The sequence below is a fragment of the Psammomys obesus genome, unplaced genomic scaffold, assembly GCF_907164565.1.
Source record: "Psammomys obesus unplaced genomic scaffold, mPsaObe1.curated_primary_1811, whole genome shotgun sequence".
In the NCBI taxonomy this organism is placed as follows: Eukaryota; Metazoa; Chordata; class Mammalia; order Rodentia; family Muridae; genus Psammomys; species Psammomys obesus.
Genome location: NW_026591711.1, coordinates 4,497,568 through 4,522,685, shown reverse-complemented (window position 1 = coordinate 4,522,685; position 25,118 = coordinate 4,497,568). Strand labels below are relative to the sequence as shown.

The following is a 25,118-nucleotide window of genomic DNA, read 5'->3' as shown; positions in this document are numbered from 1 at the left end:
GGCTTTTCTGTGACTATTTGAAAGTTCCAGCTATCATCCAACTCCATCAGCTCACTGTAACTTTAAGGGTGATTCTGCATAAACAGTTTGCATGGAAGAACACACAGACATTGGGTTCTGAGACTACAGGGGCAGGAAAGTTGAGAAACAGCTATCGAGAAGACTCCGTTTAGAAATGCACGAAGGCTATTGAGAGACTGTGGGATATAAGCACTTCAATGGCAACTTAGGATCATGAGCTTGACGACACTCAAGTTCAGAGACCTTTGCACCCTGAGTGGCTGGAGTGGCTTGGATAGTCTACCAGTAGAAATTCACAATGGTGGCAGAGAAAATAGAATTGGGAGAAAGAATAAAAGAAAAAAAGCTCGTATGTCAAGGGATTTGGTCTTCTCAAGAAAAAAGGGCCTGTCCTAGTAGGGTTTTCTTCCTTTCTTTCTTCTCTTTCTTTCTTCCTTTCTTTCTTCTCTCTCTCTTTCTTTCTTTCTTTCTTTCTTTCTTTCTTTCTTCCTTTCTTTCTTTCTTTCTTTCTTTCTTTCTTTCTTTCCCTTCCTTCCTTCCTTCTTCTTTCCTTTCTTCCTTTTTTTTTTTTTTTTTTTTCTGAAACAGGGTCTCAGTTCAGGTTCAATGTCTTTGTCTCAAAAAAATAAGCTAGATGAAGACTCCTGAAGTAGTCTCTGCACACATATACATACACCACACACATACACACACACACACACACACACACACATACACACACACACACATACACGCACACATTCTTATCATTAATGACTATCAGGATCCTATTCTGTCTTGCTCCATTTCATACTGATTGTTCAGTAATTATCTACTGAATGCCTACCAAGATCCAGGCATTCAGTGTGCCCATAGTCTAGCCGGATAACTGGAATTCTAAAAGCCAGCCAGGCATGCCGCAGAATGAGTCCAGAGTGAGCCTGGGGAAATCAGGAGGGCTTGAAAACTTTTCTAGAGAGCTAGCAGAAAGTAGACTAATAACTCAAGGAATGTTTGGGAGACAGGCAGCTTGTATTTTTCCAGTCCTTAAAGAGAGTTAAGTGGGTTGTAATCCTTGAAACCAGAGTTGAGAAGGGGGTAACTAAACTTCCCTGCCCTTCAAGTCAAACAGACATCATATTCATCAAGAGCTTAAATCCACAGCCCCCTTCCCCCGGTAACAGAGCAGAGCTGTGAAAACAGTCACCTGGCTACGATACTTTAACCAGCTGACTTTGTCTCTGAGGTCAAGAAACAGAAACCAGCAAAACATTTCACCTCTTCATTTCTAGTTGCTAATTTTAAGTTTTGTTAGGAGACTCTAGCAAGTAAAACCAGCACTTTCTCGTTCTCTAAAGAAAGAGGAAGGTAGAGTTCTCATCCTCATGGGGAGCTGGTGGGATTGAAGGAGTGCTCACCCAAGCCAGGCAGATGAACTTGGCATTGTGTACCGAAGTGACTGACAAGCTGGCTTGGCTTCCCACTGCTATGGGAGTGACTGGCATTCAGGGACTCTCTCAGCACTGCCACTTGCCCATCGTGGCTGCTCAGCTCCCTGCTGCAAATAGTTTCTTCCTGTAGTTTTTCCTCCTTCCCACTTGGCAGGCTTTATGTCACTAATGGATCGGAAATTAATGGATCCTCTCTGCCTTCCTCTCTTGGACCTCTGACAACGTCAGCACATTCTGGGAAATTCAGCAGGCAGTTAGTTATCACCTGTGGCTCGTCTCCCAGGCCTATGATGCTTTCTCCACACCCGCTGTTCCCCTAAGCACCTAGAAATATGGCTGTGGGTGTAAATGTAAAACATGTCCACTATCTCCTCGGAAACTACTCAGAAATTTCTCTACATATGGCGGAGGCACACCCAGCATTTCTCTGAAGGCATCCTCTGTGAACATATAAAATTCTGTTTAACCAACACAGGGTAACTATGGAGGGACACACAAAGTGATAGAGTCTAGGTGTGTACCTTATCATGGTCCACGCTTTCTTGATAAAAAAAAAAAGGCTAACAACTCAGGTTGGTGCTATTTCCTTTCATCATCTGCAACTGGATTTGTCTTCTGGTCTCTTGGCTTGCTAGAGATGCCACAGCGTACTTATGCTGAAAGGATTTGTTCCAAGCTACTTGGGTTGGACTGCCTGATTCTGAGGCAACAGAGGTCTTTTACATGTTACCTGTGTCACTTTGGGTAAGCAGCAACTTCTCACCTATAAAATAAAGACCACAATAACATTCCTGCTTTACGGATAAGAAACTGAGACCCAGAGAAAACTGGTGATTAGATGTTGTACCTCTTGCTGAATACATACAGGACAACATTTTATAGGCAGGGCACACTAGCCAACCACTACCTTCATCTGAGCCCCTTTTCACACATGGGTAAAACCCAGGATATGGCAGCAGCTCCTACCAGACGAAGCTACTCCACCTCCACAACTTTGAACTCTTGACCTTGGCAAGCTCAACACTGCACCGCTGACCACTGAGCCAGCCATCCAGGCAGACTGGGAGTTTGCAGGGTCACTGACTACCCAGCTTTCAGTTCTAAAGGACTTCAACCCCTTTTGCTCTCTCATCCAAAATCCCTTCAAGATTTAAGTACACCTTCTAAGTTAATCTGTTTCAAACATTTGCTTAAGAAATCAAAGAAGCAAAAGCGCCCGCTGTTTCACTCAAAGCTGAAAACGGAGATATAGGTCCCTTCCCCTGCTGGTTCTGCATTCTATTCCCCCAGAGTTCTTTGCAGGAAAAAAAATATGTTGGCCACAGTTGCAATCAGCTTTAATTCATTCTTTATTGCTGCTCTGGTTTTGTGTTATTTGAGCTGGTTTAACTGTTAAAAGCGTTTCAAATGTTCACATGGTCTGCATTAGGTTACTGAATTAAAACAGGCACAGCCCACCAAATGTAGCTCTCTGAAATGCAAACCACATGAGTTTGATTTCTTTGTGGTATAACTTTAATTGGGTTCAGAGGTCTCCGGGACTTACCTGTCTATCTGCTCTGTGATGACCTGATCTGATAAGAAAGACTTAAAGGGACTGAGGGGCAAGAATGGCTTCAGTTCTAGTTTCTGAACTGGCACTGGCTATGGGTCTGGGGGTTATCGCTCTCCATTATGCTACAATTCTGAAAATTCAGCTCAGTTGGAAATTGCGGGCTCCTTCCTTGGGGCTTCCATGCTTGCTGCCCTAATAAGTTCAGGATCCTACATTGAGGCTTCTCCGTTTGCCGTCCCAGCAAGTGTGTAGAGGCACAGAGGATCCAGGTCACAGACACAAGGTGCTGAGAGATCATGAAGATGGTCTTAGAGACATCACATCAATGTAATATGGGGTCATAGTGCCCTCAACTTCAGGGTCCCCACCTCCAGTCTGCTCAGCCAGATACTCTCTTATATTTTTAGACTCAACAGTACAGAAAGTTTTGAGCTCTTGGCCTTTTAAGGAAGCACCCATGTCTTCTGGGTGCTGCCCTTCCTCTTACAGACACTTCCATTTGGTTTTAAACTGGATGTGGGCAGAAACATGTAATTATGGGTAAGGTCCTGGGGAAGAGTTAAAATTCCCCCTGTAGGTTTCAAAGAAATGGTCTTATGACATTTTTTTTTTTTTTTGTATTATGAGCAGGTATCATAAAAGCTACCAGAACATGAGCCTGGGAGGGAAGAGGCAGGACATCAGATGAACTACAGTAATCCTATCCTCAAGAAATAGCAGAGAGAAGGCTTAGAAGACTGCTGAGTCTTAAGTCTGTCTGGCTTCCTGAAAAACGGCGTTATGACTCAGTGACAAATACTCTTGTGTTTCCAAGCCCCCAAAGGGAGACCTGGAATTGCACGGAGGAGGCATGATGTTCTTTGGAACTGCTCTGCCCTTGCTATCACCATAGGAAGATAAGTGGGACTTGCAACCAAACAGTGCTCATTTTCATTAAAATAATGGAGGAAGAGAGATTTTTCAGTATCTCTTCAAAAATTCAGTCACTGCACAAAAGATTCCCTTGGATGGTCTAAAAAAAATGTTGCCATCTTTCTAAACTAACTACACAACATAAATGCAATCACTTGTGACCACTCAGTGAGCTGGGACCTAGCAATGATCATGGCTAATGGCACCAGGTACTTACCATGTGCCAGCTAATTCTACCATTATCATAACTTTGGGTGGAATTATCGTCCCCATTTTAACAGAGGGGGGACAGAATACTAAGTAAGTAAAGCTTCCAAAATGTGGTATTACTGGGCATGTGAGGCCAACACTGGTGTTGCCTACCAGTAGATATGCTTCGCTTACCGTTGCCTCAGCAAAAGTAGATTTGACAAGACAAAGGAGATACAGATGGAGAGGAGACAGTGGTGGGGCTGAGGGAGTTAGTCTTCAAGGGAGAGACATGGCAGCTCACAGGACCCTTTATCATCTTGTTCTCTTTCCATGAGGAAAGAGGAAAGCCATTCAAATATTCACCCCCTAAAAACTACTAACCTTGGGATTTTGCTCCATCTTTTTCATCTTTACAATTGGCTGTTTAATAATGAGGGAATAGAAAGGAAAATGGCATTCTACATTTAAAAGTGGCATAAGATTGGTATATTTCACTCTTGGTCAAATTCACCACCACCAATAAAAGCAATATTCAACTATTGAACACTAACGGTTTACATGCTAAAGTAATTGGAGTAAAGCTATTGATACCTGCAGATAAAAAGTTTGTTTTACTTTTAATATTTTGTACGAGCTGAGACAGAACCCAGGGCATTGCATTTTACCAATAAGCTATATTCTTGCTCCTATGCAGCTTATTTCAAAATATATCAAAAAGCCATGATGACTTGATGGATGGATAGATAGATGATAAAGCAAATGAAATGTTCATTACAAAATCTAAGTGGCAAATATGTAATTCTTCAAACTTTCCTATATATTTTTAAATTATAATAGTAGAATTTCAAAGAGAAAGTATCTGTAAGGCAAGTATTTTATTTCTTGGCTTCTGGTTTTTTGACACATTTAAGTTATTAAAAAAAAAAAAAAACTGAGCCAGTAGAAAGAAATTACATTGCTGGGAAGAAAGCCAGCATCAGCTAATAATTACATTGTCCCTCTCAAGGAAGATGGAGGCCTTGGGAACGACTAATTGACCACTTCTAGTCCAGATTCACAATCTCAGAAAGAGATTTTCATGCTAAGAGAAAAACAAAACCCAAGTCATGATCTTCTGGAAAGATGCACCTTGTTCCTATGAACTCACAGAAGGACGACAACATCCCTGCAGAAGACAACATCCCATCACAGAAGGGGGAGGGGACCATGAGAACCCATCCCTCCATAAGGACCATTAAACAGTTCATGTTTGCTGGCAGAGGGAAAATCATATTCCTCAACAGAGGAGCCACTGGCATGTCACTTTTGCTCTGGTAAATAACCCCCATCCCATGACAATATAGGTACCCCTAAAGCAGTGAGCCCTAAAGACATGAAAGGGAGAGGAGAGGATAATGCAGGTGAGCATAAATCAGTGTACTGTGGTGTATATGTTTATGTGTGTATGTATCTCTCCCTCTCTCTCTCGTGTGTGTGTGTGTGTGTGTGTGTGTGTGTGTGTGTGTGTGTGAATGAGAAGAAAAAGAATGGTAAAAAAATAAAATGAAGGCAAGTAGAAGGTACCAGATTTTAATATTACATAAGGTGTCAGAGGAAGGGGTGAAATTTAGCATTTGAACTGTATATAGTTCTCTTAGGTTTGAGAACCTAGACTATAAGGAAAAGTAGCCTTAGGGGAAAACATAAGTCATTGGTATCTGTTTGCTAAGTATGTGCTGAAAGATATTAAAGAAGATCCTATACCAAAAATAAGTAACTAGTTATTGCCACTATTGACCTTAGTGGTTTAGTTAAAGACATGTGCCTTTTTAACTCTTTCATATCTATCTGTGCTACTTCCCTCACCAGTGCAGCCCATCCATGTGAGGCCACATGGAAGCTGGTGCAGATACAGAGAATATGGGTTCTACCTACTGTATTCAAGTTACTTAAAACCTCATCACCACACCGAGTACTGGCCCCAACCTAAGTACAGAGTGACTCAGGACGTCTAAGGACAGATGAGGGTCTAGGTGATGTGCCTTCATTTCAACCCAAAAGGTAGACTTGTCCCTTCTTACAAGAACTTGGCCTATGACCAACATCTCTTTGTGACATCCTTGGGTACGCAAACAAATCTAGACAGGGGCTATTAGAGCAAGGTGACAGAAAAAATAGAAAAAGAAATGTTAGGGAAGATCTGTGCCTGCAGAGGCATTTCAGGTACTGAGAAGGCAGTGATGTTTTCCACTAAAGGGCAACCAGGGGAGACTGACTAAGCTGGCTCTGGTTTTATATCCTCTTTGCACGTGTGTGCAGCCAGGGCTAAATTTAAAACCTATCCCGTGAACCTTGGGAAAATAAACCACATTAAACATGCACAAATTGAAAATATTACACAAGAGATTTCACAGGAAATTGGTCCAAATTTAGCCTTGCTCTTTATGCATTTAAGCCTCTTATTTGCTGCTCGGAACTTTCTATCAGGGTTTTAATATGAGCCTACATTCCCAGCTCAGGCCCTCTCCATAATGGCCTGCTTAGTTTTACGAAACTTTTTTTTTTCTAACTTCCAAAGATTCCTGCTGTACTTTCTGGAATGGCAGGCTGGCTGATGGTTCATAGCATCAGTGGAAGGGGGGTGGGCATCTCCCCGAGAATGCCATACTAGTACCTGAGAGAGGCTCTCCCTTAACACGTGTGTGATCCCGTACAAAGCCTCCAGAACAGACAGGTGTGACAGATTCTGACATTTCATTTCACTTATAATATGGCCACCGTGATAAATGCTGTCAGTAGTGGCCTTTCCCTGTGTTTTTCGGTCTCACATTTCTTTCCTTTTCCCTGCAGATTTCTTTTGTTCTTAATCTTGGGTTGTCTTTCTCTGAATCTCTTCAAATCTACCCCTCCCCTTTTGAGTGAAATCAAGCATAGATTTAAAAAACAAATAAAAAACAAACTACTTGGATCCTAAGGATTTAACAATCGAGCTCTTACAATGACATACATCTTACCTTGGCTGATCACAGGGGCTGGACCACCCTCTCTAGCTCTGGTTCTCTGAAATCAGCACTGGCTGTGGGGTGCTGCCAGGGCATGCCCGTTTGTGGCCCCAGAAGCTCAGCAGTTGCCAGGTGAGAAAGTGATGCCAAACCAAAGCGTGGTTTTGGGGGGACAGACACATATGGCCCGAGGACAGGCTGGGATGTCCCACTCTTTCCCAATTATTGCTGCCAGCCAGAACTTGATTATTACTGGCACTCTCCGACAAACCACTTTTTGAAGCCTTATTAAATTAGAGCTTGTTTTCTATTTAGATTGGAATTTTTTTAAATGATTTTCAAAACCTGAAATTCATGGTGTGTGCCTGCTTCTCTTTACTATGCCAAAAGAACATACTCGATGGTAAATGTGATTACATTTATCCTGGTCCCCTTTCTTCACTCCTATAATTCTCTACTTCTTATGAGGATTTCAAGACTCAAAAAGAGGGAACAAGCCAGGCAAATGTGCAATGCTAGACTTCAGTCAGAGAACACAGGGGGTGAGGGTGCCTGGGTGTCTGGAGAGCTAGCAGGGAAAATCATCCTATTGTAAAGAAACCTGCAAAAAAAAGTTTCCTTATTTCTATGACTATATTCTTCTCATTTTTAGAAAAAAGTAAAAGAACATTCTGACTTTCTGCCAGTGCCATTAGCTAACCTGGGGAGCTCTCTGCCCCTCCTTTATCCCCTGGCAATGGCAGCCATCACACTTGCCCAGGGGTCTTGCTCCAGGACTCCAAGAGGAACATGTGTTTGGAAGACACCCAGGCAGAGTTCTGTCCAGAAAGGGTGAGGACCACAAACTGAGTCAGTGGTTTGGCGAGGAGAATTACTTCAATTTTCTGGCTCATTAAAAATATTATGGAAATCAAGGTGACATCATGATTTGATGAGCCTATTAAGGGAAGGATCATGTGGATCCTAAAGCTGCAAAGTCCTAAAGATAGGAACATTCAGACAAGCCTACTGAGAGGATGCTGAGACCAGAAGGGCAATTTGTTTATATGTCATGGAAAAGCAAAGTTACTCTCCTGATTGCAAACACTAGTTTTCAAGTGCCTGCTATAATTTTAACCTTTGACTTTAAATCCCCACCCTGTGGCTGACAGCCCTGCAAAGCCGCTTCATTCCTAACACTAAGCCCTACTCAGTCCCTCATTCTGGGGAGTATCTCCTGCCCCTTACCCTCTTCACCTGCCACCACACAATTCTGGTTGTAGTGCTTTATAGATCTCTCAGACTATGGGGTTGCTTGGAGTATGTAAATGCGATGATTTTTTTCTTTAAGTCACCCAGTCCTAGAAGAAGGTAGAAGGATACTTTAAAAAGAACTAGGAAAAGTCTACAGATCAAAAAAGCAGTGTCACCATCTAAACTACTCCCCTTTTCAAAATGACACTAAAAGGGGTCATTTTGAAACTGAAACTGGACACATGAGGGTCAGCAGGCACCTGCAGGAGAGCAGGAGAAAGGAAGGTCCAACCTACACAACCTCCTGACGACTCCATTCAGTGCTTGAATAAAAAGGTAACTACACACCTGTGCACCCAAGAAGCAGGCTTTCCTGGCCAAACACAAGCACATACCGACTAAAAAACAAGGCCACCCTTGGCTGTCCTTCAGAACTGTCCCATCCCTCATGGCCTCATTTATGAGCAAGCGGGGAAATATTCAAGACTGTGAGAATGACATGTGCTACGGAAAACTTCTAGAAGGCTCAGAAAAATGCCCAACCTGCTTGTGATACTGACATTCCCTTCTTTGCAAATTATAGGGCAGATAGCTTAATACACAGAAAAAGCACATAGTTTAGTATCCAGCAGTTACTGCTATACAAAATATCCACGGCTGAAAAACAACCACCCCTGCTCACATCAGGACGGACCGTTTACCACAACGTGGGTGTGGAGTCCTGAAAAACTGGGAGTGTACCAAGTTCTTCTTTGAGAAGATGTAAACAGTGACCCCTCTGGTTTGAGCCTCATCCTTCCCTTTCATAGCCACGGAGACTTGGAGTAGGCCACCGAAGAGGTCCGGGCTGCAGAATAGCCATTTTGTAGAAAACAGCCTTGTTCTGACTCTTAGTTTGTGTTCCTCCCCTTAATATTTTTTATCCTCACATCTGTTACAGCCCAATAAAAGGAGAATGGGGTGGTAGATCTTTTACCACAGCTCTCTTGCCAGGGTAGACAGGTCCATGATCCATGGAGGTATACCTATTAGTCCCTGAAGCTATGCCAGCATAACAAATTACCAGACTGGGTGGCTTAGAAACAGCAGCACTGTGCTTTGTTTGGGAGGTTAAAGTCTAACATGGCGGTGTTGCCCGACTATTTCCTCTGGAGTTCTGAGGCAGAACATGGGTGTGCCTCTCCCCTAGTTTTGAATATTCCCATAGTCCTCTGCATTCCATGCTCTTCAGCTGTACCACTTCAGTTCCTGCCTATGTGGTCACATGACACTCCCCCCCCCCCCCCCCCCCCGTGGTTCAATTCCTTCATCTTCAAACGAGGAGACCAGTTGTTGAATTTCGGGCCTACCTAAGGCTGTGCCTTAACCTGAATTACATCTTAAGTCAGGTGTCATTTATGTGTGCCAGGCATACCTAAGGCTGTGCCTTAACCTGAATTACATCTTAAGTCAGGTGTCATTTATGTGTGCCAGGCATACCTAAGGCTGTGCCTTAACCTGAATTACATCTTAAGTCAGGTGTCATTTATGTGTGCCAGGCATACCTAAGGCTGTGCCTTAACCTGAATTACATCTTAAGTCAGGTGTCATTTATGTGTGCCAGTATGGCGTTAGGGCCAGTATGTATCTTCTAGAAGGACACACTCAGCCTGTAACAACATACATTTCATAGTTAAGAATCACAAACAGCTGAGCCTTGCCTCTGAGACGGGCATTCACTGTGCCTATGAACAAGTTCAGGGCTGTCCTGGGGTATGGTATGGGGTAGGATGATTCTATGCAAGTGGCCTTGATATAGCCCCCTAGCTCAAGAGAAGGTTGGACTGTGGGGGAAGCAAAGCTCTAGAGAAAGAGGAAATGATCGTGAAATGCTAGAGGATTAAATCAAAACTGAAACAGCGGAGGCTTGCAGAGAAGGCTGCATGCAGGGAACCAGCCACGCCCAGTCCGTGCCTTCTGCCTCGCTGCCCAGCCTGGCACTCAGTATTACCATGTTCCTCCAGAGGTCCCAAGTGTTAGTGTGTCCTGACTCACAGCATGAGCCAAAATGTCACTACTTCCTGTGGCTCTAGCTTTTATGGAGACTCTAAGCTGCAGAGGATCTGATGAGATTACTGTGTCTTCCCTCTGATGCTTATCACCCTTTAGGTGGTTATTAAAAAAAAAAAAAAAAAAAAGTGCCTCCAGGCACTTTGGAAACTTAGGTTTTTCCTCCAAGCTCATCTGCTTTCCACAGGTGATGGTCTCACCTGTGAAAAGAAGTTCCCAGAAAATCATCATCAGGACGGTGCCTGAACCATGTTAACTGCAAACTCAAACGTAATTGTTTTTATTGTTGTACTAGGAAGAACAGGAGGGAAAACGTTCCAATTTCTGTAGTTTCGTTCTAGAGAACCCACTAATCCATGAAATGCTTCTGGAAGAAAAGAAAACCATAAAATTTTCAAATGTGGAGGTGCTGTGGTTGAAATGGGGGTCTGGACCACAGGTCTCCTGCCTACCTAGCCAACCCCGTACCCCATATCCCTGACAGATCCTGAGCAGGCTGTATCATGTCCAACTGAGTGAACTTAAAGTACTCATAGTCTGATCATCATGCTGCATGTTGTGGCATATAGATATCACATTATGATATTCTGGAGTCTGCTTGCTTTTTAAAAATATTTATTTATTTATTACCAGTCCGTTTTTATTTAAATGAGAAACTGTGTAACTGAGAAAACAAGAGTTTTCTTAGAGTCTTCAGCTGCCAGGCTGTATTGTGCCCACCCTCTTCTGTCTCTGGCTTGTCATTTAACTTGCCTGGAGTCCCTGACAGTACCCTGTAGTTTGCTCAGTCTGCTAAAAATCCATGCATCCACCCTAATTTCAACACAACTAACAACACCTTGAACCTCTTTTCATTGAACAAATGGAGGAGAGGGCCTCAAATTAAGTCAACTAACAGAAAGGAATATAATAAGGGGGAAAAAATCAGACCCATCACCATCAAATCCAATTTAAGAACTAGACTTTGGAAAACTCCCAGCTTTCTAAGGAAACCTCTCATGATATCACGAAGGAGAAGATACATCCTAGGCATAGTCCTTAAAAACAAGCACTTCTCACTACCAGCTAAAGTAGATTCTATTCCATAGGACATTTGGGTTAAGAGGGCCTCTGAAAGACTACCCAGTAGGATATCAAAACATATGCTGAGACTTATAGCCAAACTTTGGGCAGAGTGCAGGGAATCTTATGAAAGAAGGCAGAGATAGAAAGACCTAGAGACAACAGGAGCTCCACAAGGAGAGCAACAGAACCAAAAAATCTGGGCACAGGGGTCTTTTCTGAGACTGATACTCCAACCAAGGACCATGCGTGGAGATAACCTAGAACCCCTGCACAGATGTAGCCCGTGCCAACTCAGTGTCCAAGAGGGTTCCCCAGTAATAGGAACAGGGACTGTCTCTGATATGAACTCATGGGCTGGCTCTTTGATCACCTTTCCTTGAGGGGGGAGCAGCCTTTACCAGTCCACAGAGGAAAACAATGAAGCCAGTCCTGATGAGACCTGATGGACTAGGGTCAGATAGAAGGGGAGGAGGACCTCCCCTATCAGTGGACTGGGGGAGGGGTATAGGAGAAGAAGAGAGAGGGAGGGTGGGATTGGGAGGGGATGGGGGGCTACAGCTGGGATACAAAGTGAATAAACTGTAATTAATAAAAATAAAATAAGAATTAAAAAAAAGAGATGGAACCAACAAAGGACTCATCCAAACAATACACACTCCCCCCTCCTGTTATGCACAAAGGGGGTTCCCTGGGAAGGCCACCACTGAAAAACAGCATATTCAGATTCTGTTTTATTGAACCCTATGTTGATGAGGCCCCTTTCCCTTGGCCATTCCTTGTTCTAAATTCCTAGGACAAATGAAAAATGAAAAGCCAGCAACCCTATACTCCCATGAAACCTTACCTAAGAACGGGCTTTAACACTGTGGAGAGACTGCTGGGTTTCTGTTGCTCTGCAGAGCTGTTTGTCATCTTTTCTGAAAACCCAGATGGGAATGCCCCTTTGTAATAGTTTCCCACTTAAACAGTTTTTCTATAAATAATACCCAGGGCCACAAATCCCTGGAAAGCACTCCAGCCTTTCATTTGCTTCTTATTTGTGCAGGGGCATTCACCACAGGGAGCCGGTTAGCAAAGGGAAACAAAAGGAAAAGCTTCTTTCCAATGCATACATCAGGACAGGCTGTTGCTGCCCTGCATCTGTGATGCCCTATGAACCAAGTTACCCCACTCTTGACTGGCTAAGAAGCATCTATCACACTGACCCCTCTCCTTGCTCCTGGCTAGGTGCCCCTCTCCATCCCGGTCTTCTCTGACCACAGGAGCAGCAGCAGCTTTGGGAAGAAGAATGGATGGACTGTTTGGGTGTCAGTGGAGACAAAGCTGAAAATCTATCATGTTAGGGCTGAGATGCCAACTCCAGGCATTCTGCAGTTTTTCCTGGAGCTCTGGAAGGGTCTGGTTTAGCAACTTGAGCTAACAACCCCCCACACTAGGCGGGTGTGCTATTCCCTTTAAGCACCCAAAGGCCTCTGCCATGACTGTAGAACAGGCCTTGGCGAGGAACCTAGGAAGTGGCTTGGAAAAACTGCATCCCGAAGAGAGGCTCCCGACGATCCTTTCCCCTCGGGGTCTGGTTGGTCCCTTTAGCAGGCACAATGCCTACTGTGGACACTGCACTGGCTAAGAAACACCAGACTACACCAACCGCTGATTCCCTGAGGAGGTATATGGGGGCATCTGTGGCTCTGGCGCTGCATTTAAGACAGCAAAGGGAATGAGAAACAGTACAGAATATGCAGTCTATGACATTTGTAGGCAAGGAGACAAATTAAGCAAAAGTACAGTTAAGGGACCGAGTGTGGTGGCACATACTTCAGTCCCAGGCCTGGGGAAGCAGAGATAGCAGGGTACAAATCTGAGGACTTCATAGCAAGACCTTGTCTCAAAATCTTAAAAGCATGAATAAGCAAATAAGCAAGCAAATAGACAGTTAATGTTGTGCGCCTCTGCCTCCAAACAGGTTCTCTGCTCTCTCTTTGTTGACTCCCTTCATTTTTCCTATATTTTGGGCTAAGCCACTTTAGCCCAACTTCTCACTGAAAACCCATTTTCTTATTTGTTCCTGATTTTTTTTTTTAAATAAAGACATGAAAAGGCTCCAAAAGAACTGATTTCTACCTTCAAACTTAAGAAAAGCCAAAGATTCAGATATGTAATCAAAGAGCCTCCATGTGTCACTGAGCCTCTTTTGTGGCAGTTTTGCACACAAGATGGCCACTGGGTAGGAAACCCAATGAAGTTGAAGCACGAGTTGGGTGTGGTGCAAACGTGTTCAAGCACTTGTGAGTGATTGTTCCGTCCTTTGTGTTCCACGGCTCCTGTGAGAAGCCTCAGTCTGGGGCAGGCTCCAAACTGCCAACTCAATGGGGCAAATAATAATTATTCCTAATGGCAATAATAATTACGGAATGCAGTGCACCCAATATTAGATGGTTTGTCTGTGGCTTGAGGTGGGGCAGTCCAAGCTTCACATACTTGCTTTATAAATCACACACACACACACACACACACACACACACAGACACACACCACACCCATATCCCCATACAGAGGCATATATGTAAATCATGCAGAGTCAGAGACAGTAACAGAGAAAGAAAGAAGAGGAGCAAGAAGAGGAAGAAGAAGAAATCTTGACAAACTCACTCCTCTGATCGTTTGCAAAGTACCCAACTACAGAGCCAAGATAAATAAATAGCAGTGACCCAAACAATAAAAGGAGATGGGGATACACGTAATCTTTTGAAAGCCTGTGCACACTTATTTTCCTTTTAGGTGAAAGTCTCCAACTTTTCCAGGCCCAACTTTCCTGGAGAGATGAGAAAACGGGGGAGAGGGAAGAGAGAGCCTGAGGGCTCTGGGTGCAGGCTCTACCTGACTCCATACTCATTCCACACCCACCTGCAATCCACACAGACATCACAGCCCTCCACTGTGCTGCACAGCCTGGCCCATTCCACAGCCCATTTCCCTCCGTACCGCAAGTGGGGATCTTTACCTATGTTGATACTCCCTCTTCTAGCCTACGATTGGCCGGTCAGCACATCTTGGATGTCAGCTTTAGCCCTTAATCTACTCACATGCCAGCGCTGTCAAGGGGCCAGAGAAATAAAAAGGAGCCCTTCCGAAAAATGATCTTTCTAGACAGCAAGAGATTGTTTGCATTTTCTAAAATGTAAGCAGAGGAATCCTGAGTCCATAGAAGTTAATTTTCTCTTTGAGGTTTTCATTGCCTTTATTCGCCTTGTGAGGATTCGCACGCGCCATGATGTGATGCTCAGAGATCCGAGGACAACCTCCCACCACCTCAGGGACTGAGCTAGTTAGCTGGGCTTGGTGACAAGCGCCTTTACCTTCTGTTTTCCTCTTGGAATCTCATGCTTGCTTGTCACCTTAACTGTTGTGATAGAAGAAGAAAACTACACAAGAACATGCATGATATGGGGAAGCCCTGGCTAGTCAGAAGACGCCGGATACACCTGGAAAATGCTTCAAGTGTTTTGAATAAGGCTACACACCAGTCGAAGCGCCTAAATTATGTTCCAGTTAAACAAAATATTAGAAAATGTGCATATATACACACCCTTTTCATTTGGGTGCACCTGGACTATAAAAAGCCCACAGTCACCTTTTAAGTGTGTTGGGTAGTTCAGTTTGGATTATTTTTAAAGTCTTTTTTTTTTTCAGTGTTTTAGAGAGGCATAGTTTAGAATATGCACCCATAATGTTGTGGTTTTGTTTAATTTTTGTCACTAAAAATATACTGTGGCTTAACTCAAGGCTGCAGAATGACTTTAAAAGTAGATTTTGGCTTCATTGACCTTTCCAGTTCATCCAAGTGGCCCCGCCCTCCATGATCCAAGTAATATGGAAACAGGATCAGTCCTTTGTCTGCCTTCTCTTTAATCCTCCCTTTCGGTGCTTATCCTTCCAGGTTCTTTGAGTTGAGCAACACTGCTTGGGACCTTAGAGGGGGCATCAAGATAATCACAGACCACCCAGGAAGTTGAGTTTGAAAAGGTGTAGACTATCTGAACTTCAGGATGTGTCCATATGTCCCAGACAGCGTGGCCAGAATAGAACCTGGGAACAAGTGGGAAGGGAGGGTTCACACAGTAAGACAGGCCTTGTTTGGAAAGCCAGGGAGCCCTGCCTCTAAGACTCCTGCTGGCTGGATAGCCCCAGCCTCTTCTCTTTCCCCATTGCCATTATTAATTCTGCACAGGGGAATCACTGCACCCACTTTACAGCTGAGTAAAGTGAGGCTCAGCGATTCACTCCCTTCATGTCCTCCTAAGACTTACCTGAAGCAGAGGTAATGCTGGGCCACCTGCTCTACACTTCCCCCATTCCTCACCTGGGAAATGACGGACTCACCAGAAAAATCCAAAGATCCTGTATCTAAATCCCAGGAGTCTGCCGAACAGATTCTGGTAGGAGAGGGAGGGGGCTCACACATCTCCAACCCTGCCTAGTTGAGGAACTATTGACAGTTGATGACTTTTGAGGGAGAAAAGTGAGTCAGGGTGGACTCAGTAGGCTGACCACACTCCAGTGGATATGGACCGCATGCACTGGGTTGTTAATTAGCTCGCAGAACATAGAGAACATGGAGCTGGGAATGGGTAGGGCTAAGGGGTAGATTTGGGAAGAGTTCGGAGACAAGCGGGGGAGAATATGATCAAAACACACTGTGCGTGTGTGAAATTCTCAAAAAACTAATAAAACTATGCTTTTAAAGTTAGTGTGGCAATTAATATTGACAACTTAGCAGGGTCTAGACTCACCCAGGAGAAAAACTCTGAATTGGATTAATTGAAGAAGGCCCAAAAATAAATAAATAAATAAATAAATAAATAAATAAATAAATAAATAAATAAATAAATAAATAGATAAATGAAAAGAAGGTCCATACTATAATTGCACTTTGTCATCTCATGGACTGAGGTCTCAGGCTAAATGGGGGGGGGGGGGAAGCCCATACAGCCATACACACAGCACTGAGTACTCAAAGATCTTACCTTTAAAATTCAGTTAGTAATGAAAACTCCTACCATTTTAGTTCTAGCAAAGGAGCTTGGATTTTTCTGGTGAGTCTGTCATTTCCCAGGTGAGGAATGGGGGAAGTGTAGAGCAGGTGGCCCAGCATTACCTCTGCTTCAGGTAAGTCTTAGGAGGACATGAAGGGAGTGAATCGCTGAGCCTCACTTTACTCAGCTGTAAAGTGGGCGCAGTGATTCTCCTGTGCAGAATTAATAATGGCAATGGGGAAAGAGAAGAGGCTGGGGCTATCCAGCCAGCAGGAGTCTTAGAGGCAGGGCTCCCTGGCTTTCCAAACAAGGCCTGTCTTACTGTGTGAACCCTCCCTTCCCACTTGTTCCCAGGTTCTATTCTGGCCACGCTGTCTGGGACATATGGACACATCCTGAAGTTCAGATAGTCTACAGCTTTCACCATCAATTTCTGGAAATCAAGCTAAAATCACAGTAATCATAATAAAGTTGGGACAGGAAAGAGAGTCATTGAGTAATTGGGAGCAGCAACCGATTTTGCTAACTATTTGCTTAACTCCCTTCTTGTGTAGATGGAGAGACACGGCCCAGGGAAGCTGAGATCTGGGACAAAGCCTTAAATGGCAGACACCTGTCATTGTCTCGATGCCATACCCTCAGAATGCACAGCTCTTAACTTTCTCATGCCTCCTGCTCTTACCTGGCATCACTGGCACTGACCAATTGTTTTCCCAGCAATTCTTCCCAACAGGCTGCACACACAGCAGCTTATCAAAGTTCACTGTAGGTACAGAATGATGCTCCCTGGCCTCTGTCTCTGGCAGCTGACCCTTACCTGTGTCTGCTTCAGTCTACGCAGGTCAGCGCCTGCGGAAAAACTTCCCGGAAAGGTTAAGGAGTAGGTCTCTGCTTCTCAGCTGCAGAAATCAAAATCTAAGCTGCAGGCTTCAATTTACTGCAGGGAATGGTGGCTCTCATGCAAGCCAGGAAGGCAAGGGCAGAGCAACCAAGTGTCAGAGTCTTCAGTGTGGTGACTTCAGTCTTTCTGAATGAGAGGTATTTGACTCATCAGTCTCCTAGACACAGGTCCACCCTGCTTCCAAACACCCAAAGACATTCTCTGTCCCTTAGATTATCCCAATGGAAGGAAGCAGTTGCTGTCAGATCCAAACGTTCATCTGTGTCTATGCTGGGCCACCCAGCAGGTAGATGCGTGCACATTCTCACACTGTGGCCAGGCTGAGCCCAGGCTAGCTCCTGCATGCATATGACTCTCCTTTCAGACACACCTACATGTCTTCCGTGGCACCAGGCAATGTGTGCTTTGGAGTTCAACGAGAGGTGCACATAACCGGCTGGTGACCGAGGGAGGACATGCTATTTTTCTTCCTGGGCTATAAAACAGGGATGGGGTGAAACATAATGGCCACCTTTCAAGCCACTGGAGAATGGCAGGAAATACCACACAGAGCTACCTCGGAGCTAGCACGTGGTAAGTATTAGATAAGTGCCAGCTCCCTTATCTTCACTATCAGTCTCCCAAGCAAGGATTTCTCTAACAACGAACCCTCTGAAGGATCTACAGTTTTCTCTGCCAAGTAGAAAAGCTCTGCTGTATTCCAGATGAAGAGCTGAGATACAAACACACAGTGATCTGCTGAGGTATCAGAGGCCACAGCCAGATTTGGAGACAAGAGCATGACTGCTTTTCTGCACTTGGGGACACTGAGCCTCATGCTTTTGTCTTCTGGCTCTACCCCTCCTTCGTCTGGCTATAATACTCTGTGGTGTTACAACCTTTGAATGTTCAGAAACATTTTATTTCCTCAAATATCAGTACTTAATGTTTCGTTCCACACATAAAACCCCGTGAGTGGAAGGCCGCTGGCCCCCTTGTCAGAGGTAATTTCTCAAGGCTCTGCATGGGATTTAACGGAAGCCATATGGTTAAGTCTGTCAACCCTCCCGGAAGGCATCCCCCTGAAGGGCCCTCATAAATGTTCTTGGGGCTGTGAAAGATCTAGCAATTTTTAAACAATAAAGGTATGTTCATAGCCGTGATATTCAGCAAAACACAAAGCAGGAAATAATGGCTTCTGGTCTGAATTACTCAAAGGGAACTTCAAGTTGTCCCAGCTGAAGGCTGGAGTTACAGTGACAACCTAAAATCTACCCCCGCTGTCTCCAGCAGGAAGGGACTGGCCAGGATGTCCTCAACTTCAGTCTATGGTGGACAGTGACAGTCACAGGTTGGCTCAATTTGGTTGAAGCATTTAAGAAAACTCTTAATAGTGTGACCAAACACAGGGCTTGCAAGCCCATTTTTAATTGTAAGATGTTGTATTATTTAGATTTTCCAACTCCCGGTTTATGAATGCAGCATTTTTCAGCCTCTCCTTATTCGTAATTTCCAGAGGAACAGTGACAGGGACCCCTTGCCTCCGAACACCCAATCTGACTTCAGTGCCAATCCATACAGCAAAGATTCCTTGTTGTCCTCCTTGGAAAAAAGCAGCAGTGTTTGATCACCCAAGCTTTACTTTCAATTTTTACTGATTTGTTTTTGTTGGTTTTCCTCGGTATGCCCGTGGGACCATCACTGGACATTGTCCAGGGCACAGCATTAGGAATTACAAAGAAATACTGGAAAGCAGCATAGACTAGGGTGTAGAGATGTAGAATCCACGCTAACACCACATTTTAATAGAAAATAAGATTTGTTTTCCCCTTACTTTATATAGTTTGTTTCTAAGAAGTAGAACTGCCTAGCTTCAGCTCCATGCAAATGAAATTAATGACCCAATATCTAATTGCTACACACAATGTGCACACTTGTACCCCATAAACTAGGATTTTAGTAAAATCGGGGAGGGATAGCTCACATACGTGTCTTCATATATCCGTTCTGTTGAGATGTATTGCCGGATTCCCTAGTACAGGTGGCTAATGGATCCAAAATGTTTAAGGTTTATATATTCTGACATGGAATGTGTAAAAATCTCACTGTAAGCAATTACTGTAAAGCCACCGTAATACATGAGCCTGCGTTCATCCAATACACAGAGAATTAGAAAACAAGAAGAAAACCCATAGAATAGGTCAAGGGAGCCGCCAACAACCTATCACAATTCTCTACTGTTGATCATTGTTGGAGAACTAACGCCATATCTGAATTATCTGCATCACTTTCCTGAAGAAGTCCTGAGCTTGTGTCAAACAGCACCCCACAGTGGAAAAACAGACTTCTCTGCAGACACTTGGATCTACTAGGGTTACAGCCATCTAGCGCCTCAACTAACCATGGGCTCCTCCAGAAATGCCTCATGTGATGAGAGAGGATGAGAGGCGTGTGGGATCCACGTTACCATTACCTGCTCATGCACCATTTTTCCCAGGCTTTGCTGACTTGATCCTGAATTAATGAGTGTGTTATATGATATCTAATAAAAATGACTGGGGTACAGATACTGTTTGGAATGTGCCACATAGTTGGATCAAGGCTAAATCGATTTCATCTCTAGTTAACACATGCTTGTTTTCTGTCTCTCTTGTCTCTCCACAATCCATACCTCATTTTTTTTTACCCCAATCTGGGAAACTTATCTCCTAAAATGCCCCCATCAATCAGCCAAAGACACTCTTCCTGACAAGGCATCTGCCAGTTTTACTGAGCACAAGCAGTCACTAGTTTGGAGGATGCCTCCCACACTCCCTAGAGCCGTATGTTTTTCTAGCCTGCCTAACCACCCAAGTGCAATTTGGGATATTTCTACTTCCCTCCAGTTTCTATTAAGATAATAGCACTACTTTTACAAAATTGAGCACAGGACATAGCAGGGGTCGACATGGAATAGAATAGAAGCTGAATCTGCTGAGTGTCTACATACTATTTCTTCAGGCTTTTATATTTCCACTCATTTTGGTCTGCTTTGTCTCAGTGTCTGCCCCCCACACTAAGTATGAAAATCAGATACCTCCCTGGACGTGCACCCTTTTTCCTGGAAGGCTTCACTGATAACTGGCACCACTTCCATTTTGCAGACCTTTATGTAAAGCCTCTAAGCGTAAGCTTTACAAAATGGAAAGAGAGAGCCAGAAAGAGACAGAGAGACAGAGAAAGAGAGAGAGAGAGTTGGCTCTAGGCAGAAAGGAATGGAAAAGAAAGGAAAGGAAAGGAAAGGAAAGGAAAGGAAAGGAAAGGAAAGGAAAGGAAAGGAAAGGAAAGGAAAGGAAAGGAAAGGAGAGGAGAGGAGAGGAGAGGAGAGGAGAGGAGAGGGAAAAGAGAAGAGGAAGAGGAGGGGAGGGGAGGGAAGGGGAAAGGAGGGGAGGGGAGGGGAGGACAGGAGAGGGGAGGGGAGGAGAAGAGAGGAGAGGAGAGGAGAGGAGAGGAGAGGAGAGGAGAGGAGAGAAAAAGGAAAGAAAAGGAAAGATGAGGAGAGGACCCAAGTAGTCCTGTCTCCTACAAGTTTCAGTTGTGAACACACCCGCTGGCCACAGCCTGAGAGTTGTGCGTGGGCACAGGTGGGTCCCAGGCTCTCTGGCTGGATGCAGCTTCAGCACTGGGCCTGAATGAAGACTTTCATTGCTGTGTGCTGTTTTTGTTGGCCAGTAGCCATGACAAACATTTGCAGGTGGCTTGGCCAGATTTTGACACTTAAATATTTGAGGTTGTGATAAAAATCAGAATATTACTCCAATATGGTTCTGTATGCTCATGCATGTGGATGAACATGTGCACGCGCGCGCGCTCGTGCGCGCGCGCACACACACACACACACACACACACACACACACACACACACACACAGACGAAACAGCGTTTTTCAAAAGCTATCTGCAATTTCAAATGCTTATTTGCAGACATCTCCCAAGGGAACTCGTGTTTTAAAATGAGCACTCATTTCCTCTTTGCTGAGGGAAATAAAAGAGCCAGCCATCCCCAAATGTTACCACCTAGAGTTCTGTACTCAATCCACTGGTGAGAAGGGCAGGGCTGAGCCCCAAGATCATCTGGGCAAGGCTCTGCATGGATCACATGGAGAAGAAGCATAGAAGTGACAGGATATGGGGGGCTTGAATCAACTCAGTAAACACAACAGGGAAGGACTCTGAGAAAAGAAATAGCCTCCCTCAAACTGGGCAACGAGACAAAGTCCTGAAAGTAACAATTATCTCCCAGAGCACACCAGGGGAGACACACAAACGCCCCCAAGAAGCAGGATGAATGGCAGAGTGACACAGCCTACAAATGTCACCCAAAATGTACAGTTCAGAGCCAGCTGGGTAAATTATGGACAGAGTCAACCTCCATCTCAAAATTTAGTACTAGCCTTAAAAGGATTGCTTCATAAAACCCAGTGCTGCGTGAACAAAGGGGAGCACTAAGGGCCTCAGAAACGGTGGTGGGCAAGGGTACAAGGGGCAGCCAGGGGGCTGCAGGGGGGAAGGAATGCTGTAAAACTGCTAGTAAATTCTAGCACGTTTTATGCTTTTCCCCCCTTGAAAGAAAAATAAAATAATTATAATTAGCTGGTCCAGCTGTGAATTGTCTGCCCACAGCCAGAGCCCAAGAGAAAAGGAGTCCCTTGAGGCTTAGACACCATCTTTAATGAAGCCACATTACCCTCCTAGAACTATCTCCTGGTTGAGAGATAGCGGCAATGCTTGCTTTCCAAGACGCTTGAGACCCAACCATTATCAGAGGTGCGTCTTGAAACAAAAGCAAGCCCAACAGCCACACTCACTGTCTCTACTTTGAAAAGAGGCTCATAACAAACAGAAGAGTCACTCTCTACAGCTCTGGTTTCAGCAGGTGTCCTTCTGATGAACTGAGAAAGCTGAGAGATAGTTCCCTGTTCTAGAGCATCCAAGGAGTAAGCCAAGGCTGCTTCCTGTGTCCCCTGTTGTGCTCAGGGAGAAGACACAAGGAAAAACTGTAAGGAAGCATCTAAACTGGTTTTAAGTCACCACAGCCAGGAGCCACCTTGGATTCAAGCTGCATTCTGATGCGTGTACTGGACCACAGCAAGTTCCCCTTCTAGTTTCAGCACACAGTTCTGGGAACAGGGGGCAGCCAATTGTCAGCGCTTGGCAATGTACACAAAAGAAGTCAGTGTCTCTCTTCCCTAAGAAGCCATGTACTCCTCCATCTTGTATTTCATCTTGACTCTTTAGAGGTTGGAAAGAAGGCATACCACCCTTATTTCTGGAGATAAGGAAGTGGGGGTGGGGGCAAGGATTCTGCATTTCTAAGAAGCTCTTGGGTAATGCCCACATTGCCGATGGTCATACCACAATCTGTGCAGCAACGGGCTGGACCAGTCATCATATGAAGAAGCGAGAGCAATTTCCAACACATAATATGGGCGTCAAGATACTTCTGCCAGCGTTCCTCAATGTCTCAATATCGTCTTGTTCCATAAATGAGAGGGAATGGGTCTTCTTACTCTGTTTTGTTTGTTCCAGAAATAAGTGTGGGCCAAAGAAGAGGTCAGAAAAGGATGATGAAAAAGAAACAACAACAAAAGAGAAGCAGGGAAGACAGACCAGAAAGATAGGCAGTTGTAGAATATACTGGTGGTCCAGCCAAGCAGCTGAAAAACTCCTAGGAAGGGAGTGGGGGTTGGGAACACACTGCAAGGAGATGTCTCTATGAGGCAACATGGAGAACTCTGTGTTGTCACCAAATGCTCATCCTGACCACTCTTCTGTGGTCAGGATAATACCACTAATTTTTTTTTTTCCTGTCATTCACAAATCTTATTTGAAGAAATGAGGTCACAGAATGAATAGCTTTCCTTCCCTTGACATCTAGGATTAAAATAGCTCCCACCAAATGGAGACACATTCTTTCATCAAAAGCACCACTCTGACCTCAGGGCAGCATCACATCAGACAGAAAAAAACAAGTCCAAGTAACAAGAAACAGGGAAAATACATGTTGCCCGAGCTCCCCAACAGACAGTGAGGAAGTGTCCTTACCCGATCTGGCGGTTGGTGGAGGGGGCCTGTGTGATGACTGAGCTGGACTGGGGCGATGGCATGGCTTGCTGAATCACAACACTCGTGTCGTGGTTGGGCATCCGCGTGCTGCCCAGCGGGTGAGCTCCAGGCCCCGTCATGGCTCCACCAACTGTATTGTGCATGGAGATATTCTGCCCAGAGAAGACAGAGGAGAAAGATCAGAAGAAGCCAATGTTTCATCTACGCCCCAGCCCTCCAAGGCCAAAGCTAGGGATCTGATTACATCACCTAAGCAGAGTTATGGCTTCTTGCAAGGTGTCGGCTCATTGGTCTTGTTAGAACTGAACAGTTAGGAGGTCGAAAATGATTACTCACCCAAAAGAGTAAAACATAATGGGAAATGACTTGACATTTGCGGAGCCACCAGCCACCCTGATGGAAGGCTCGCATGGTGGAAGGGGAGGAGGGTCAGTGTATGCCTTCTCTGACTGGGTGACAAACACTACTAGAGGCACAGATACTGCAATCTTGTGGATTTAGTTCTTCATCTTGCTATGCACAATCATCATACCGGGTTGATTTCCTTTCTCTCAGTACTCCAACACTGCAACCATGTATATTCTTTCCCAGGAAACTGATGCTTTTCAGGACTATAACCAGGGTGCTGAACAATCTGTAGAATGTGAAGGGATGGTTCTAATAGATCGAGTCAGGGCACTGGGGACCCAGTGGCAAGGGTAACACTTGGAACACAAGTCTGTGTCCCCACAAAATCACTCTCTGACAACCATATAGAATAATGGAACGTAGAGCTTGTCCTCCAGATTATGGAGTGCTGGTGTGTGGAGCCCTTCAACAAACATGACTGCCTGGATGACCTAGGGAAGGAATATCTCTGAGCCACACAATGGGTTACTGTCATGCATTGATTTCTGACAACTGTAATGAAAGCTATGCTGTTTGAAATTAGCTAAAATAAAGTTGCGTTAAATAATTGTACTGGGTAGAAAAACAAGGAAGTAGGACAATAAGCTAGAATGCCTACCAAGGCTGAAGAGAATGGGGCTGAAATGTGACCAAGTCAGAACCTAGCATAGTAAGAGAAAGTGCATAGCCAAGCAGGCAACAGGCAAGAGTCTGAGGTACACCCGTGTGCAGGCAGGTAGCTTTAGTGAGCCTAGGAAGGTAGAGGGCTTCCAGAGGTCAGTGTTGAAGATAGGGGGAAGAAACGAAGTGTCAGTTGCAATTCACTTGAGGAAAAGAAGTATATATCTGTCCACACTTTGGTGTTAGCAAGGGGAATAAAATCAATGTTACCCAGGAGAATGTGAAGTGGCCCTTTGAATTTCTTCTGCAACGAGCAGGATTTCCTGCACTATGTGTTAAATGATGGTGATAACATGTAAGGTATTGGGGCAGTTGCACCCATCACGTGGCACCTTTCCTGGGTTTCTGATTTCTGAGCCCTGACCACACAATTTGTAAGGAGTCCAGATGGAAAACGGGCACCTGGCTTAGACTGAGAGCTGACTGTGTCATCACAGGGTCCCAAAGGCTCATGTATATATATGAGCCCAAAGGCCCTTCTTGTACATTGGAAGGTTTTCTTGGCATGGGGAAATTCTGTGGCTAGGCAAACAGAAAAGGAAGGAAATGATGTCTAGAGTTGAGTGGCTGTGCAGGCGAGGGGTTTGCTATACTT

General features: G+C 44.6%; 1 protein-coding gene across 1 annotated transcript in view; it reads right to left on the bottom strand.

Annotated features, from left to right (window-relative positions):
* Creb5 (cAMP responsive element binding protein 5) overlaps positions 1-25,118 on the bottom strand; it is a 281,386-nt gene that overhangs the window by 182,665 nt on the left and 73,603 nt on the right. The window contains exon 4 of the mRNA XM_055611818.1: positions 23,435-23,607. Coding sequence (XP_055467793.1) covers positions 23,435-23,607 — 173 coding nt within the window. The remainder of the gene's footprint in view (positions 1-23,434; positions 23,608-25,118) is intronic.